The following is an 18,824-nucleotide window of genomic DNA, read 5'->3' as shown; positions in this document are numbered from 1 at the left end:
CGAGGAAGGGGGAGAGAGAAAGATCGATTTGTTGTTCCACTCATTTATGCATTCATTGGTTGATTCTTGTATGTGCCCAACCTAGGATCAAACCCCCAACCTTGGCGTATGGGATGACACTCTGAGCAACCCGGCCAGGGCCAGGGCCCTATGCAACAGATTAAAAGAGAAGGACATAGAATTGTACAGATATGGATCAGTATCCAATTGTTAATTGAAAAAAATCTTAAGTGCAGAGGGAGAGTTGTAAATTTAAAACAATAGCCATTCCCCCTAGGGCAGTGGTCGGCAAACTGGGGCTCCAGAGCCACATGTGGCTCTTTGACCCCTTGAGTGTGGCTCTTCCACAAAATACCACATGCGGGCGTGCACGTACAGTGCAATTGAAACTTCGTAGCCCATGCGCAGACGTTGGTTTTCGGCTCTCAAAAGAAATTTCAATCGTTGTACTGTTGATATTTGGCTCTGTTGACTAATGAGTTTGCTGACCACTGCCCTAGGGAATCCACTAGGTTGGAAGCAATGAGTATTTGAAAGTTTTACATGGGGAATGTGTTTATGTACTGTGTTGAGCAATGGGAGGTAAGAAGACCAGAAGAAAGGCCGGAAAAAAGGGAAGGAAAAAAAAAGAAAGGAAGGGAGGGAGGGATTACCAGAGAGGGAATGTGGACAAGACCTCAGGTGGCTGTTGCTGTCTTCCACAGGAGAGAGGGAGTTGACATCTTGTGATGTCATCCTAAACCCTCAGGATCCAGATGCTAGATGCTTAGAAAATGCTCAATGAGTCATTTACCACTGTGAGAATAAACAAGTCATCTTTTCTGTCAAAGAACAGTTTAGATAGCCGCCATTTTGGACCGTGTGACTTGGCAGCCGCCATGTTGGCCTCATGGCTTGCAGCTCCCCTGGGAGCTGCCCTTTGAATTAGCCAATCGCGAAAGACTGTGGGCCTGAGCTCCAATCAAGAGCAAAGGACAGGTCACGTGCATCAGGGATTATAAAGCCAAGCAGACAGTCTGCTCGGTGTGCACCCTTCTACATAGAAGTAAATATGTTTGCCTTGCTGCCTGGCTCCCGAGTGTTTTGTATTCTATCAGAACCCCTGACTTGGGGGGGCTCGCCTTATTTCTAACACCACCAGTGACTTGCCTGGAGCACTCTTCTCAAGGTGGAGACCGCAGGGGAGATTTTGAAGAAATCTGGGTAGAGGCGCTACTAGCATCTAGTGGGCAGAGGCCAGGGATGCACAGGAGAGCCCCCCCCCCCCCCCCCTGACAAACTGTTATCTGGCCAAAAAGTCAATAGAGAAACCCTGGTCTAGTTGTTACTGGTGAGACGATGAGACCTCATTTCTTGTCTTCTTGAAGGAAAGATTTCAATCAGGAGACAACGTGTAGAAAAACAAGCCAGAATGTATTGGCTGCAGCAGAACTATACTTAGGAGAGTGAAACAAAGAAGGGCATGGAAGAAGCAACAGGAGAGCCTAGGCTGGGCTGCTTTGGCTCACTGGGAAGTCAGAAAAAAAGGGGGCCTTGGAGACAGGTTCAGGGGGTTAGCCCGGGATGAGCTATTACTGCCCATTGCTCCCCTGGTTGCAAGTTTCGTGGGGGTCCTTTGGAGTTTAGGAGATGCATGCCTGTGGGGAAGGGAGAAGGGGAAGGGAATGGCACGGGTGTGCTCCCTGGAGGGAGAACTCCCAATGGGTCCTTTGCTTGGGGGCATTTGTCTCTCTCTGGCTGGTGGGAATCTTTGGAAAGGTCTCAGGGAAGTGTCTCAATAGAATATTCATCAGTTTTCCAGCTGTGTCCTTTCAGGGTCATAGTCTCCACTGATTGGGTCAATGCAGCTGGTCCTGAGGCAGCCGTGGCTTCACTTGTCTGGTTTTTCTGCTTTTCTGGGCCTGGAGCTGAAATACAGCCGAGGCCTAGATGTTATCCTTAGGGAGGAAAAGGTCAGGAGGTCTAAACCACATGACTAGTGATATCGCATCAGTATTCTAGGCAGGAAGGGGGAAGGAGTGGTATCTGTTCTCTTTGTGAGAAAAGCAAGAGCTTTCCCGAAAGCCTCTCCTAAGCTTCTAGGCTCCTTCCAGACTTCTGCTTCGGACTCTTCATCCAGAGCCTTATTGTATGGGCAAACTGGCTGCAAGGGAGGATGGGAAAGCAAATATTGAGACATCTAGCCTGTATAGTAGCAAGAGTAAAAAGATTGGGAAAGAGTGTTAGGTGAGCCAACCAATGGTTTCTGCCATAGGGCTGGTTAAATAAACTATGGAATAACTAAACGATAGAACACTATGTAGCCAAGATAGTAAGGTAGAGCACCTAAGGAAGAATCCCCCCACTTAACCACACCACCACCCCTAGGCTGAGGTCCACTGAACTCCCTGGTGATGGAACTTGCTAGACACCCACCCTCTGGACTGGAAAACCACCTGCTAGGATGCTGGAAAAAGTTCTTCACAGCCCTGGCCGGTTTGGCTCAGTGGATAGAGCGTCGGCCTGCGGACTGAAGAGTCCCAGGTTCGATTCCGGTCAAGGGCATGTACCTTGGTTGCGGGCACATCCCCAGTGGGAGGTGTGCAAGAGGCAGCTGATCAATGTTTCTAACTCTCTTTCTCTCTCCCTTCCTCTCTGTAAAAAAAATCAATAAAATATATATTTTTTTAAAAAAAGTTCTTCACAGAAAGAGGCATCTCACTGGAGGCATTCTGCTATGAAAGCACACAAGGGGGGTAGGTACTGGGGTGGGGGGCTGCTGGCTGCTAGGTGCTGCTGGTCCCCCTGCTCAGCAGGAGCCTGGTGCTGGAGAAGCCACCCTCAGAAGCTGGGCCTGGGGCAGCCACACATGCCTAGGGGAGCACACTGAAACCAGGAAGGAAAACCTTTCCCCTCCCAGTGTCTCTACAAAAATTTGACTGAGGAAGCTCAACATCCTGCCAGCGGGCAAAGGAAAAATATGTAATGGTCCAGATCCATTTTCACAGAGTAGGCAAAAAGGATGAATTGGAGCTGAGAGACAATAACCAGCACGCTATCTCAAAAAGGTTTCATGTGTTAAGATTATAGTTTTCTTCATCCAGTGGTTCCCCAAGCCAAAAGGAGGGGGGTTGGGGGGGACTAAAAGTAGGCCTTGAAATTCAGGGGCAATGTATCCAGGCTGAGGCCTAGAAATCTGAGGGTTTTGTTTTTTTAAGTTTATATATTGATTTGAGAGAGCGAGGGAACATTGATTTGTTATTCCCCTTGTTTATACATTCATTAGCTGATTCTTATATGTACCCTGACCAGGGATCAAACCTGCAACTTTGGTGTATTGGGACAGTGCTCTAGCCAACTAAGCTACCCAACCAGGGCTAGAAATCTGAGGGTGTTTTTTTTGTGTGTGTGTGTCTGTTGTGTGTTTAATTTATTTGAGAGAGAGGATGGGGGTGGGGAGAGAGAGAGAGAGAGAGAGAGAGAGAGAGAGAGAGAGAGAGAGAGAGATTTGTTCTACATATTTATTCATTGGTTAATTCTTTTAATTTAAAAAATATTTTTATTGAGGAAGAGAGAGGGAGCGAGAGATGGAAACATCAATGTTGAGAGAGAATCATCGATTGGTTGCCTCCTGCATGCCCCCCAATGAGGATTGAACCTACAACCCCAGCATGTGCCCTGACCTGGAATCCAACCATGACCTCCTGGTTCATAGGTCGACGCTCAACCACTGAGCCATGCCGGTTGGGCAGTGGTTGATTCTTGTATGTGCCCTGACTGGGGATTGCACCTGCAACCTTGGCATATCGAGACGATGCTCTAACCAACTGAGCTACCCAGCAAGGGCTCAATCTGAGTTTTTGATAAGCTCTCCAAGCACTCTGTTGATGGAGAATTCTTTGAAACTACATAGACTGAGCCCCTTTGGCAGAATCCTTGGATATTCCAAGGACAGAACCACCTTGGTAGTGTGTGTGTGTGTGTGTGTGTGTGTCTGAAGTTCCAAATGTTGGCATGCCTGTTTCTCTGGAAGTGGCCTACAGCATCGGCCTCCATCTGTCTTCACCCATGGCTGTTGTTTCATTTTCCCATCTCCCTGTGTCTGCCTCTCAGTCTGAATATCTCCACCTCTCAAACCATACTCACACTTGTCTCCCAAGTTTTGTACTTGCTATTTTGCCTGCCTCCCTCCTTCCCGAATTTCTCATCTATTATCATCATGTAGGGCCTCATAATGAGTTACCCCAAGATGAGCCTCTTCGATATGTGGATTATTTTCTGCTAAAGACAACTGAGTCCTGTTACACACTTGTGTGCCCCCGCCCCCCACTACCTAGAAGAATTTAAATTAGGGACCTTGCCCATAATAAGATTTATGACCAGAAATAACTTTCTATGACCTATCTGTATGTTAGGGCAAAGTTCTAATTACTGCACTTTTGCTCTTTTTTTTTTTTCTCCTGCTCTTCTTATTCTGAGAATGACCTTCCTTGCCTTTGAATCCCCAAGTACTTGACCTCATCCTTAGCTCAGAATGTCATAGATTCGCCATTTCCCGTATCTCAGAACTCTCATGGACATGGGGTCTCCGACTCTCTCATGTATGTGGGGTTCCCATACATAGATATGTTACTAAATTGGGTTATTTTCTCTCATTAATCTGTCTCATGACAACTTAATTACTAGACCAGCAGAAAGAACCCTGGGACGTGGAGGAAAGGATCTTCCTCCCCCAGACCAGATGCAGGTGTACTCACGCTTCCCTGAGCTCAGATACCACCTCCGGCGCAAGTCTGCTCTCTTCCAGACCCCTCAGGCCCCCACCACGCACACTCCAGTCTGAGTCAGCCTTTCCTGCTCCCGTGACACGACTCCGTTAACCCTGCAATTCCGCACGCTTCCTGGGCTCCCTACTTTTCCACTTGTGCTTTGTGGATGCCTCGCCAGCCTGGGACGCGCTCATAATAGTGACTGAGTGAACACCTGCGGTTGTCCCTTTAGGGAAAGACGGGGTCTGTCCCGGGCACTAAGGGGCCCTCGTGTTCCAGCCCCTGATACAACCCTGAAAGGAAGCAAGCTTTCTAAGAAAGGCCAGCAGGCGGCCGAGGCCAGCCCCGTTCGCAGCCACGCTCACAAGTGGCGGGTGTCCCGGCCACGCCCGCCGGAAGGAGGCGGAATGGCCAACCGCGGCCGGGCAGCTCGGGGGCGGGGCTGGGGGCGGGGCCTAACTGTCGGGGGCGGGAGGGGGCGTGGCCTGGCCTGCGGGCGGCTCCCCCGGCGCGCACTCCCGGAAACACAGCAGCGCCAGCGGACAGAATCCCGAGAAGCGTCGCCGCCGCCGCCCACCGCCCACCGCCCACCGCCCACCGCCACCCTCGGTCATGCCGGTAGGTGGCCCCCCGCCCCGGCCCCAGGCAGCCCGCGGCTGCACAGCTGCTTGGCCAGATGTTGCTCCTCCCGGGCTCGGGCGCAGCCGGAGCTATCGCCCCTCTTCCCAGCCATCGCCCCTCTTCCCAGCCCTCCCCACCCAGCCCCTGCTTCGGCGCCGCTCCGGAAAGTCGAATGTGAAAGGGTTTTTATGTGGAAGTCAGGCTCCAAAGCATCGGAACTGCAAGGCCTCCAGCGATTACAAGCCCAGTCCTTCCCTGCAGAGACGGGGAAAGAGAGCAGCCCGAGCTCACCGGGAGTGGGTGGCGAGCCGGACCTGGTACCGGTCCCGGTCCCGGCGCCCTCCACCTGGGCACGCCTGTCCGGGGAGCTGGCTGGGAAAGAGGGGCGGGCGGTGGGGGGAGGAGGGGTGGCTATTGCCTTCCGGACTCGGCAGGTTTTCAGAAGTCCGTGTTTTTCTTCCCTTCCCCGCCCACTCTGTCCAGGGAGACACTGAATGGACCCAGTACTTTTACCGGCCACTTGCTGAACTTGAACCCATGAGCCCCAGAGAGGTTCAGGGACCTGCCCAAAGTCTCCAGTTGCTCAGTGGCAGAGTTTGGGAAGGAATGAGCAGGTCTTCGTTGGTCTGTGCAGCTCACTCAGCCTTTCCGCATATTTCTGGTTGCCCCTGGCCTCATTTTGTAGATAAGAAATTAAGATCATGCCCTGGCCGGTGTAGCTCAGTGGGTTGGGCGACTCCCTGGCACCAAAAGATTACCGGTTCCATTACTGATCAGGGCACATGCGGTTGCGGGCTTATCCCAGGTAGCCGATTGACATATCGCTCTCACATTGATGTTTCTCTCTCCCTCTCCCTTCCTCTCTCTAAAAATCAATTTTTAAAACTTTTTTTAAAAAAAGAGATTAAGGCCTTTTGGCTCACTTTCCCGCTCGGGAGCACACTCCCTGCCTTTCCCGTCCCTTTCTTCAACCCCCTTCCCCCTCCCCTTCCCCCTTTCCTCCCCCTCCCCCTCCCCCCCCCCCCCCCCCCCCCCCCCAGGCACCTTACCTTTCTCTCCTAAGCTCCAAGGGCCCTTCTTTTGCTTCTGTAACTTGTTTCAGAAGCCCAGCTGGCTCACTTCTACTACCTCTGTAACTTTCTAAAGAAACTTTCTCTTATAATTTGAGAAAAAGAAAAAAAAATTAAAGCCTTTTGCAAATAACAAAAACAAAACGCCAAAGCATAACTTACTCAAGGTCTTGGGAGTTGGATGGAGCCAGCATTAATCCCCTTATCTTCAGACTCCCAGTCTCCTCTGGCCTGGCCATGCGCAGAAAGAAGTAGTCACACTGGCTAGGGAGGAAGCTTTGATCCCAGTGGCATCCTAGAGATCCTGGTTGGGTCATGTGGTGTTTAGCATTTCCCCCCATGGTGCCTCCTTCTCAGCTCTGCCCCAGTGAGTACTCAGAGGTGTCTCACCGGGCGCCCTGTGTCTTAGCAGCCTAGCTTTGGGGAAGCTGGCAGGGGAGCCAGAGGCCCCCTGGGCCAAGCCACAAACATCTCAGGTGTCATTTCCCTTGGGTCTTGGCAGGTGCCTTGAGACAAATCCTCAGACAACACAAAGCATGGACTAAGAACCTGACAGGATCAGCCCTCCCAGCTGAGCAAATGTTAGAGGACAGCATTAATCACCCTGGGACCTGGATTGTGGAGGCCACCAAGTTTTTGTGGGGTGTGGCAGTGAGAGGAAGGCCAGGTGGAGGATCACTATCCCGTGCTCACTTCTGGGGATTTTGACAAACAAAAGACCCTTCAGAGGGATGACGGGTATGGAGGGCTCTTGGTGCCATGTTACGAGATGAACCGCAGAAGGAAGGAGGAGGAGGACTGTCACCCGAGAGGTTTCCCAAGCACTTAGAATCTCAGAAACCTTTTTGAAAATCTGTGCTTCTGCTTGCCAACCAGATGACCTCAGTTAAGCTGCACCTTGATTTCCTCATCTGTAAAATGGGGATAAAAACTGACCTCCCAGGCCCTAGCTGGTTTGGCTCCGTAGATAGAGCGTCAGCCTGTGGACTGAAGAGTCCCATGTTTGATTCCAGTCAAAGGCACATGCCCGGGTTGTGGGCCTGATCCCCAGTGGGGGGTGTGCAGGAGACAGCCGATGGATGATTCTCTCTCATAATTGATGTTTCTATCTCTTTCTCTCTCCCTCTCCTTCCTCTTTGAAATCAATAAAAATATATTAAAAAACAAACAAACACAACAAAAAAACTGACCTCTCAGGACTGTTGTTAGTGTTAACTGGGAAAATGCCACTAAAATGTTTGGCACAGCCACTGACATAGCTAGCCCACAAGAAATGGTAGCTCTTGTGTAGATTTAGGACAAGTAGTGTAGAACTATAGGCAGGCAGATTTCAAACCCCATTTTAGCACAAGGACCACAGTGGTTAAGAGTTTAGGCTTTGGAGACTATGTCCGGTCTAGGCCCTGCTACTCCTAGCTATGTCACACTGAGTGAGTGGCCAAACTTCAATTTTCTTATTTGTCAAGAAGGGATAATTATAGTGATTAACTCATGGGATTGTTGTGATGATTAAACAGTGTAATTCACGGAAGGTGCTTAGAACAATGTTTGGCACAGAGGAGACACTCAAATATTACCAGTAGTAACCTCCCAGTATTTGGGGTGTTCAAAAACTGACTGTCTTGGAGAGTGGAGAAAGAATTCCTTCTGGACAATGTGACCCCACTCTAGTCCCGCCTTTCCAGTTCTGAGATCCTGTGAAAGAATTGTACAACTTCCTGGATTTTTTCCATCGACTTTAAAGGACCCATTTTCAGGTGACAGATCAGAGGCTTTGAGGGGCTGGAGCTGCGCAAAGTCAAGCGTTCGGTGGTGGGCCGGTCTTGGGATTCTCTGTGAAGAATGGCGTATGCTGTCCATTCAGATTTTCCACCACCCCCAGATTTACTTTTGCACTTTGCGTGGAGGGGGAGAACACTGGATTGTAATGTTTGCCACCCAGAAGCCTCCTGCTGGCTTCTGGCCGCTGCACTGAGGATGAAAGGAGGCCTGTCTGTAGTCTGCAGAAGAAAGCTTCGGATAGCTGGTGATTTAGACCCTTAGCAGCAGAAACACATGCTACCTCACAAGGTGTGCTCACTCTCAGAGCGCCTGCTAAGAGTCAGAGTTGGGAGTCGGGGGTGGGGGGTGGGGGGGGGGGGGAGGGTGGTGGTGGTAGGTGGCAGTGCTGATTGCTGGTCCAGAACCAACAGGATGTCCCTGGAGCCAGGAAAGCCTGTGTTCACATCCCAGCCTCAGCACATGCCTGCCACAGGACTGTGGGCAGTTTAACCCCTGGGGACCTCAGTTTCCTCCTGAGTAAAATAAGGTGACCAGCTCCCTTTCCAGGCAAAGATTACAACTTGCTTTAATGCGATACCCGCTATACTGTGGTGGTCTGGAGTCAAACCTGCACTCTCTCCGAGCTGTGCCTGTGTTGGGGATGCAGCAGTGACATGGACCAAGTCTCTGTCTTCTGGGACCTCAGTGTGTTGGATATTGTGGAGACTGTGGGTGTCAGGCCTGCATGAAGCGGCCAGGAGCCTGGCTTTCCTCATTGGTCTGCCCTCCGACTCCCTGGGAGCCCATGCAAATCCTCTCCCTTCCCAGGCGTTAGGGGCTGCCTCTGAGAATGAGGCATTTGGATGAGAGCATTGGTCACTGTATATCAGAACCACCAGGGGAGCTTCCTAGCCCTTGTACACACCCCAGCCTACACTGGTTGATCAGAACCTACAGTTTTTGCAAGCTCCCTGGTGATTCTAATGCAGCTGATCTGCCATGCATAAATAAGACTACCAGACCAGCATGGCTCCGAGGATGGGCATCCACCCATGTCACAGTCAATGGTCCTGAAATAGCCCCATAGCTCAAGAATCAGGATTTTGAAGGTGAGACTAGAAACCAACACTTTTTAAAAAATACATATTTTTATTGATTTCAGAGAGGAAGAGAGAGGGAGCGAGAGAGAGAAACATCAATGATGAAAGAGAACCATTGATCGGCTGCCTCCTGCACGTCCCCTACTGGGGATCAAGCCTGCAACCCGGGCATGTGCCCTTGATTGGAATTGAATTCAGGACCCTTCAGTGTGCAGGCCAACGCTCTCTCCACTGAGCCAAACCAGCTCGGGCGGAAACCGACACTAAACTAGCTTCCCAGCTGATTGAACTCATTGAGTGCCAGACACTGCTGAAGGAGTTGTAGGGATTATCTCACCTAGTGCAGCAGCCTGTGAGATACAGAAATCCTTAGTTACCCCATTCTGAAGAGAGTGGGGCCCAGAAACAGGCTACGGGTGAGTCTGATGACAGCCAGACCTTGCCCCGTGTCTGGGCCCTTGAGTGGGCCTGCATGCTGGTGAGGTGTGTGGGTCTCCCTGCAGGTCTTTGCCCATGGTCCCCTTTGTTTATTTCAGAAGTACGAGTTCTTTGTAGAAATGACTTGTGAAGGCTGTTCTAACGCTGTCGCTCGGGTCCTCAACAAGCTAGGAGGTGAGTGAATGGCCCTTGGTTGGGGCTGAGGTGGGGGAGGCCAATAAACTTCATATTGTGTTCAAATGCTTGCAGACATGGAGCAGGAGAAGCTTGGCTTGAAGATGATAATAACAGTACAACTAAGACGTATTGAGTGCTTAGCATGTGCCAGGTACTCTTCTTACTGGCTTTCATTGAATCCTCACCACCATTTAGGGAGCTTCTTTTTTTAATTGGTTAATCCTCACCCAAGGATATGTTTCCATTGATTTTTTTTAGAGAGAGTGGACGCGAGTGGGGAGAGACAAAAAGAGAGAGAAACACATGGGTTAGTTGACTCCCGCACGGGGACCAAGCCTGCAACCCAGGTACATGCCCTTGACCGGAAGCAATGCTCTATCCCCTGAGCCAAACCGGGTAGGGCTAGGTAGCTTCTTAGACTATCTCCGTGATAGCAGGAGGGAACTGAGGTTCAGAGAGGTTGAGTAACTTGACTGGGATCACACAGCCAGTAGCCAGTACGTGGCAGAGCTGGGACTTGGCCTTGCCGTCCGGAGCCCTGTCAGTACAAGTCAGTATGTTGGTGATCTCCAGTGGGATCGCTTTTGTCATATGACACATTTGAGTGTCATTTTCTATTAAGATTTTTTAAATGGTAACAATTTAAAAATTAAACTTTGAAAAAGTCATGTGTAGAACTCCTAAAGCGTCTCTTTTGGACATATTTAGAAAACCTTTATTCTCATTCAGCTCCCTCAACTCTCAGCTGGGGAAACTGAGGCCCAGAGAGGGCTGAGGGCTGCCCTGGGGCTCCATGAAGTAATGACTGAGCTGCGAACAGAATTCCGGTAGTGCTGTGGCAGTCGGTCTTCCAAGATTTTCACTTTTAAAGCCCTCGATGGTAATGACGCCCCCTTTTCAAAGGGCTTCCGGGAGGATGTGCTCTGGGCAGCTCTTGCAGCAGGTCCTCTGAGCGGTGCATTCCATCTGTGGAATGGGGATGTTGACGCCAGTGCCCCGCGGGGAAGGGACTTGCCCAGATTCCCCGTGAGTCACTGGCTGGTTTCTAGTCCTGGTAACTAGAATCTTAAGTTGAAAGAACCTGGCTGCTGACCTGTCCCATGACCGGCCTCTTCTCCCCCTGGCCTGAGTTTCCCCGGCTGTACTATGGGGATGTCAGCCTGTGTCTGCTTTTGCTGTGGATTCTGTGAGTGAGCTTCCGCTCAGAAACGCCTCCTATACAGAGTGGCTTGGCCTGGATGAGATGAGGGGGCCACTCTGTACATGAGGACACCTGCCCAGGAACCTGGGCGGCAAATTTGAAACCCGCTGTGTTAGATGGTCCCAGGGCTTCTTCCAGCTCTATTACACCCCCAAAATACTTATTCCAAAGAGGAGGGAGACACTTCTGAACCAAAAGACAAAAGTCCAGAGTGTAGCACGGATACATTATAGCACCCACCCACCCACCCCAGGTGTCATTAGGTACAAATTCAGGCACTCAACCTTGTGCCATGTGATGGTCAGGACCCCTTGACCGAGGCTTGGGGATCTGCTCTTGAATTTGGGCAGGTTTCTCCCCACCTTTTACTACTTTCCCTCATTTGGGGGGGCCTCTTGAGATGGGTCAGAAGGGTTTCAAGTTGGTTGGGGCCCTGAGGAATCACAGACGAACAGCATACTTGAACTTGGAAAGACCATCGGGGCTGGCCAACCCAGCTCCTTCAGTACAGATGGGGAAACTGAGGCCTATCCTGGGCAGGACCCAGCAAGTCAGTGGTGAAGCCACACCTAGAACCTGTCAGGGGCCCTCCCTCTGCATTCTGTTGTCTCCACAAGATCCATTCTGCATACTCCCATGTGCCGCTCGGGGGATTAAGTTGGCACAGCCCTTGAAGAGGGCAGTTTTGCAATAGCAGTTACCATCGAGAAGGTGCCAGGTTGCCCCACGATTTCGACTCTGTGAATGCATGGGACAGAAATACTTTCACAGGTTTTATAAGAAACGTTCACCTATGTTTACCATATCACTGTTGTGGTAACAGCGAGGAACTGGAGGCACCCTCGGTGTCCTTCAGCGGGGGATTGAGTAGACATGGGTACGTCCACACTATGGGACACTGTGTAGCTGTTAAAAAAAGAGTGAGCCCTGGCCGGTTTGGCTCAGTGGATAGAGCGTTGGCCTTGGGACTGAAGAGTCCCAGGTTCGATTCCGGTCAAGGGTATGTAGGCACATCCCCAGTGGGGAGTGTGCAGGAGGCAGCTGATTGATGTTTCTCTCTCATCGATGTTTCTACCTCTCTATCCCTCTCCCTTCCTCTCTGTAAAAAAAAATCAATAAAATATATTTCAAAAAATAAATAAATAAATAAAAATAAATAAAAAAAGAGTGAAATAGGGAGGGGCGGGGGCGAGCTAGAAGGGGTCAATGAGGGGAGGAAAGGGGGACATATGTTACTTTCAACAATAAAAATTTTAAAAATTAATTAATTTTAAAAAAAGAATGAAGTATGTATGTGCTACAAGATATCCTGGCTATTGGCAAGTGAAATTCAGCCAGACCTGTTTATATAGGATGATGTCATTGGGAGAACCATTTTTTTTTTCATTTGTCTATCAGAGAGAGAGAGTGGACAGTGCCACGCTGTTTGCAGTGATCTCTAGAGGTAGAAGAGAGTAGGGGCCTTACATTTTCAAAATTTATTCAGACACATTTGCCTTTTTTAAAAAAATGGTGTGTCTCTGTTACTTTGTTGTTAATCCTCACCTGAGGATATTTTTTCTATTGATTTTCAGAGAGTGGAATGGAGGGGGAAGAGAAGAGAGAGAGAGAAGCAACAATGTGAGAGAGACACATTGATTGGTTGCCTGCTGCATGCACCTGGACTGGGACGGGGTAATGAACCTGCAACCGAGGTACATGCCCGTGACCGGAAATCGAACCCGCGACCCTTGGGTGCCGGGCCAATGCTCTAACCACTGAGCACACTAGTCAGGCTGTCTCTACTACTTTTGCCGTTAAAAAGACACTTAAAAGAAGCCCTGGTCTAGAGCAGGGATCAGCAAACTGCAGCCTTACAGGGAGTTTCCCGACCCCTGCTCTGGAAGAAAGGGGAAGAGTGGTTGTGAATAAGAATTTCAGAGCCTGAACTCTTTCTTCCTCTTCCTGTAGGAGTTGAGTTTGAGATCGACCTGCCCAACAAGAAGGTTTTCATCGAATCTGAGCACAGCGTGGACACTCTGCTGGAGACGCTGAAGAAAACAGGGAAGACTGTTACCTACATCGGCCCCAAAGAGTGAGGGCCTGGGCACCCAGCCCACAGGATGGACCAGAGTGGGCAGGTGGGTGAGGCCCCAGCACTTTGCCAGAATAGTTCATTATCTAATGCACATCACATGTCCAGGGAACCCTTGCCGCTCCTGTGAGTAGAGGTTGCCCTGGGCGATGTCTCCCATGGCCGCTTGTATGACATGGATGCATTTCACAATCAGCCAGGTCTAAGTAGCAGTGACCCTGAGCAGCGTGCTTTCTGCTTTGATAAGCTGACTGTCCGTCAGAGATGACAGCTCTGCCCTGGGCCTTGTGCTCTGTGTGCTGACCAGGTAGGTGTGCAGACTGATGCAGAACAGTGGCGTGTCTCAGCTGGATATTCCCGCTGATTTTCTGAAATCCAGGAGGCCAGTAAGAGGCACTGTACCAGCGCTCTTCACTAGGGAACCGGGGCAGACAGCTCTCGTCCACCCAGCGTGCCCTCTGTGCCCAGCCGCAGCCTCAGAGCCCTCCACGCACAGCCTCCTGCCTGTCACTCCCCACGTAGTGCGTGGGCTGCGGGAATGGCAGTGATTGCCACATCCCTGTGCTCTCACTGTGACTGAGGAAAGTGAGGCCTGCAGAGGGGAAGTGGCGTGACTAAAGCCCCATCCAGGTGAATGGCAGAGGCAGGATGGGAGCCAAGCATCCTCAACCCGAGATCTGTAATGGCTGATGGCATTGTCCCACGTGGCCCGAGGAGAGCTCCCCAGGTGGAGGCGGCCAGCCACACCTGACCGGTGGGCCACGTCCGTCCCCGGGAGTACAGCCTCCTTCCTAAAGGTGCCCATTGGAATCTGGGCCAGGGCAGTGTCCTGTGAATATAGTGACCTCACATGCTAATGGCTACAACCCACATTCAGGATGAGCACAGGATGAACGGTCGGAATCCCAGGATTCTGATTCCAGCCCCACCCTCATTGCACACCGTGACTTTGGACACTTCTGCTTACATGCCGAGACTCAGTCTTCCCTTCTGTAAAAATGGGGCCACACCTCTCCTCTGCTTTCCTGCCTGGCAGGGGTTACTGTGAAATCTCTCAAAGACTGTCAGCTCCAGGTGCTGCGGACCAGTGTCCATCATTATCCCTGCATCCCTCGGGTTCTGTGGGGGGCTGAGGGATGGACGGAGGGAGGAAAGACAAAAGCTTCCTGAGCTGGTCAAACACATGGGGAGCCCCAGCGCCCACACTGAATTGGAACCTCCCGGCCTGGGCATGTGAATTTTGTAACACCTGCCAGTTGTAAACCATGCTTGGCTTAATGTTTTTATCATAGTATTTTTAAAAATTGATGTGAAATTCACATAACACGCAATTAACCATTTTCAAGTGTATCATTCATCAGCATTTAGTGTATTCACAATGTCGTACAATCACCACCTCTCCCTAGATTCAGAGTTTTTTCATCACCCCAGAAAAATTCCCTGTACCCATTAAGCAATCTCTCCCCACTGCCCTCTCCCCACCCCATCTCCTGGCAATCACTAATCTCTCCACCTCTGGATTCACCTATTCCAGACATGTCCTAGAAAAGGAATCATACAATGTGTGACCTTTTGTGTATGGTTTCTTACACTTAGCGCCATGTTTTCAAGATTCATCCAAGCGTAGCATGGGTCAGTACTTCATTCCTTTCTGTGGCTGGGTAATGCTCATAGTTCTTATTTATGTATTTATTTTTGATTATTTTAAATCGTAGGAAGTGTCACACACCTACAAGTAGAGTTGTAAAAATAAATCCCCATGTACCCATCACCCAGATCCAACCATTGTCCAGTTGCTGCCATCATTATTTCATCTATAGCCTCTCCCCCCGCCCATACTGTCCCACAGAACATTCCAGACATCATATGCTTTTATCTGCACGTATGTCAGTAACCGTGTGTAATACAGGAAGGCTCCCCGAGATCCGGTTCATGGCACTGGGTGAGAATCGCCAGTCAAGCGTTTTGCCCTACACACCCAGGTGGCATTCCATCTGTCTGAGTCTGCTTAAGGGCCCCCAGTGACTGATTTCAGGTTTGGGAACAAGAGCTAGAATGTTTGTTTGTTATGACGTCACCTTGACCATCTCTTGGCGGGTTCGTTTGCCCAGGATGCTGTTCATTGCCTTCCCAGTGTAAGTTGAAGCGGGACAGGGAGTGCTTTCCCAGCAGCCCCCAGAGGTCCCCAGAAGAGGCCTCGGGTGTGATTGGCTTAGAAAGGTTACTGGGCTCCAGTCAAGCTGGAAACCACAGATGAGGAGCAGTGAGCAGGGCTAGACACTGGGCTTTTGGGTCTTGTCCAGCACCTGGTTTCCCAAGTCCCCTCCCATAACCGCCTCTTAGTGAACTTTACTGCTTCTGCAATGCATCCATGTGCACAGCAGATGGCGCCCTTGTCCCACCTAACGTCTCATCTTTTCCAGGACCCCGATCCTCTCCTGCCTTCCAGACAGATCTGGAACCTGGCAATCCTGCCCCTCGTTGGGAGTTCCTGCGGAGACCCTCACTTGCTCTGCTCCTCCCTAGCTTCCCTGCAATAAAGTCAAACTGCTTTTGTTGATGTTGTCTCGTATGTAGTCCTGATGTCACTTGCTTACACGCTGTGCTGTGATGCTCACACATTGCTATGAAGGAGGTAACTGCAGTGTTTACTTGGGTTGGAGTTCTGAGAGCTCCTCACTGGGAGTAAGAAACCCAGTGGATTTGGATGCTTTGCTGTGTGATATTTTACAAGTCACTTACCCTCTCTGACCTTCGCTTTTCCTCATGTATAAAGTGAAGGTGTTGGTTCAGATTGGTGATCTTATTTCTTTTCACTACTTCCTTGGACTCCATATTTTGAAAATCTTTTGTCCTATCAAGTGAATGTCAAATCTTAAGACAGAAAAAAGGGGGAAGAGGCAGTGAAGACAGACTGCCTGGGACAGATTCCAAGCATATGTACTCCTCAGCTGGGCCACTCATCCCCTCAGTGTCCACAGGATAAAATGTGATAATAGCATCTCCTGCAGATGGTGGTTGGAGATTAGATGAAGGAACACATGTAGATCACTTAGAGTAGAGCCTGCCCGTTAGAAGTCACTCAGTAACCATTCTCTACTCACATATGTATTTTGGTGTGTTTCATTAATCTATAGAAATGTTAGTTACAATGTCAATCAGCCTAAGAGTTAGGATTTCAATCAACCTAAAAATCAGTGCCTCACAGCATAGAGTTGGTTCATCTAGAATCTAGATTCTAAGTCAAAACAAGGAATGTTTCCATTTGGGTAACTTTATTTTTTGAAATATTTCTTTAAACCAGCAGTTCTCAAACTTTTTTATCCTAAAGCCCATTTATACTCTTCAAAATTATTCTCTCAGAGGGCTCTTGGTTATATATGAGCCATGCTATATTAGGAATTAAAACAGGAGTTTTTGAAACACAAGAGAATATGAGCACACATCCCATCAGCATTGGACAAGATGAGGTCACTGCACAGCACTTACTAGTTGATTCTGAAAATTTCACTGTATGATTGTAGGAGAGAAGAAGGTATCTTATGAAAATGGTTTTTACCTCCTGTACCTTCTGAAAGGTCTTGGGGACCACACGTTGAGAATCACTGCTTTAACCATTAACCATTTATTGAGCAGAGACGTGGGACCCTGGGGTAAGACCTGGCTCTGTACTTGGCCACATGTGACCTTGGACCAGTCACCTAATCTCTCCAGGAGGCAGTTTCCTCATCTGCACAATACACAACCCCTGCACCTCAGGAACCTGGCAGCCAGAAACAGGACTTGGCTTTGACTCTGAAATGTATGCCCACGTTACTTTGGTTTCATTATGAAATTCAGTCCCAGCCATTTCTGGCTTTGTGGTCCCTCGGGGGCACAGGGCCTTTCCCAGCTTTCCTGGTGTCCGGGTTTCTGGGCCACGAGATGGCAGTGTCCTCTGGATTTACACATCCTTGGAGGAGCCTGTTTCTGCAGGCTCTGGGAACAGGAACTTGGGGAGTTTTTCCATTTTCACAGCTTCCCCCGGAGACCCGGTTCAGGCTGGCTGGCCCGTTGGGAACGCCTGAGGGTTGAGACACTGGTGCCTCTTGGGGCGAGTGGTCTTGGGAGGAGCTCTTTCCATTGCTCTTGGAATCCAAGTTTCCAGCCGAGGCCCCAGAGGAGCTGGGGACGCTCCCACGCCTGCCAGCAGCCCAGCGGGCTGTCCTGTCCGCAGAGCAAATGAGATCACACAGCAGGACCAGCGCCTCGGCAGGGGTAGGGGTGGGAGTGGGAGCAGATGTGTGCTTCCCCCAGCACTGACCCAGCCCACCTTCCCGCCCCCTATGTGTCTCCCAGGTGTCTGCCTTTTGTTCGTGCTGCCCCACTGTCTACGGAACGATTCCCTCCCGCCTCGGCCTCAGCCTTGTCTCCGTGTGCAGATTCCTTTCCCTCCCTTACATGCCACGGCCTCCGTGAAACTCCACAACTGGAAGTCATTTATTTCTCCTCTTGGCCCTCAGAGCGCTCGTCCCACCAGCTTGTGTTGTGGCAAAGCTCTGGGTCCACGTGTCTTTCCTGTCTTCAAGGATCAGGCCAGGCGCCTATTCCCTCAGCGCACAGAACAGCCACTGAGGGAACATTTGATGTCTGTGCAGTAACTGCCTTCGGGGGACATTTGTCCCTCGAGCCCTCGCATTAATCTCATTCATCCTGTCTGGTCCCCAGGAGACAGTGGACTAGCCCCGCGACATTAAGCCATGCTCCGACATGCACATCTGTAGTCAGCACATCTGTATTCAGTCTGTTTTCACCGCTTCATAATGACGCGACCTTGGAAAAGTCACCGATTCCTTTGCGCAACTCAGTTTCCTCATCTGTAAATTGGGATCATCACAATCGCGGTCCCAGGTGACTACCTCGACGTAAGAGCCATCGCCTGCCTCATGCTTGATGATGGCAATCCACACATCAAGTCTGAAAACGAAACATTCAAATCTCGATCCGTTCAACCCTGGCAAACGGTGAAAAGTAAAATCGGAACCTCGGGCGCCGTGGAGGGGGGTGAGCGGTTGTTGTTGGGGACGTGGCCCTCCGGTGGCATTCTCCTTTAATTGGTGCCAGTCTCTTAAAAAGCCCAAGTCTGTAATTTCTGGGGCGTGTCCCTCCGAGCTGCTTTTAGAATGCATTAGGGCCTGTGGCCACATAGTTTAAGTGGACAAGTTTCCCATCTGCTTCCTGAGAGAGGAAGGTCTGCGAAGCTCATGACCGCCCACGGCAGCCTGGAAATAAAACATAAAAGCCTCTGGGCGCAGGGACGTTATCTGCCACAGGTCTCCTCATCCTGGGCTCCGAGCATCCTAATCCCTTAGCACTGGAGAGCCCAGCTGGAGGCAGGCTGTGTCCTGGGTAGGAATGCAGGCTCTGTGCAGGCCGAGGGTCAGGCCAGCCCGCCGTGCACCGGCTGTGTGAGCCTGGGCAAGTTGCTTCCCTGCCTCGGGTCTTGTTTGCTCCACCGTAAAATAGGAACAATAGCAATGAGGCCTTCTCAGACTCAAGTGAGAGAATGCGTGCACACAGCGGGTGCCCGGCTCGGCTACCGTCCTTATCATTGCAGGACCTTAGGGGCGGAGAAGACCTAGTTGGTCATCCAGC

The 18,824-nt window shown here is 50.5% G+C and overlaps 1 protein-coding gene across 3 annotated transcripts; it reads left to right on the top strand.

Moving 5' to 3' along the window:
* The first annotated feature begins 5,226 nt into the window (after window positions 1-5,226).
* Window positions 5,227-18,475, top strand: ATOX1 (antioxidant 1 copper chaperone). Of its 3 annotated transcripts, none has more exons than XM_079771595.1 (4): window positions 5,227-5,366; window positions 9,837-9,912; window positions 13,067-13,236; window positions 17,898-18,475. In XM_079771595.1, exons 1-3 carry the CDS (start codon window positions 5,361-5,363, stop codon window positions 13,192-13,194), a joined length of 210 nt encoding a protein of 69 aa, XP_079627721.1. In that variant the 5' UTR covers window positions 5,227-5,360; the 3' UTR covers window positions 13,195-13,236; window positions 17,898-18,475. The 3 variants fall into 3 exon arrangements, with proteins under 3 accessions (XP_079627721.1, XP_079627722.1, XP_079627720.1); XM_079771596.1 differs by lacking the exon at window positions 17,898-18,475 and adding an exon at window positions 17,529-17,878; XM_079771594.1 differs by lacking the exon at window positions 17,898-18,475 and adding an exon at window positions 15,614-15,750.
* The last annotated feature ends 349 nt before the right edge of the window (window positions 18,476-18,824 follow it).

Source organism: Cnephaeus nilssonii (assembly GCF_951640355.1).
Source record: "Cnephaeus nilssonii genome assembly, chromosome: 5".
Taxonomy (NCBI): Eukaryota; Metazoa; Chordata; class Mammalia; order Chiroptera; family Vespertilionidae; genus Cnephaeus; species Cnephaeus nilssonii.
This window is presented reverse-complemented; position numbering and strand designations above follow the sequence as displayed.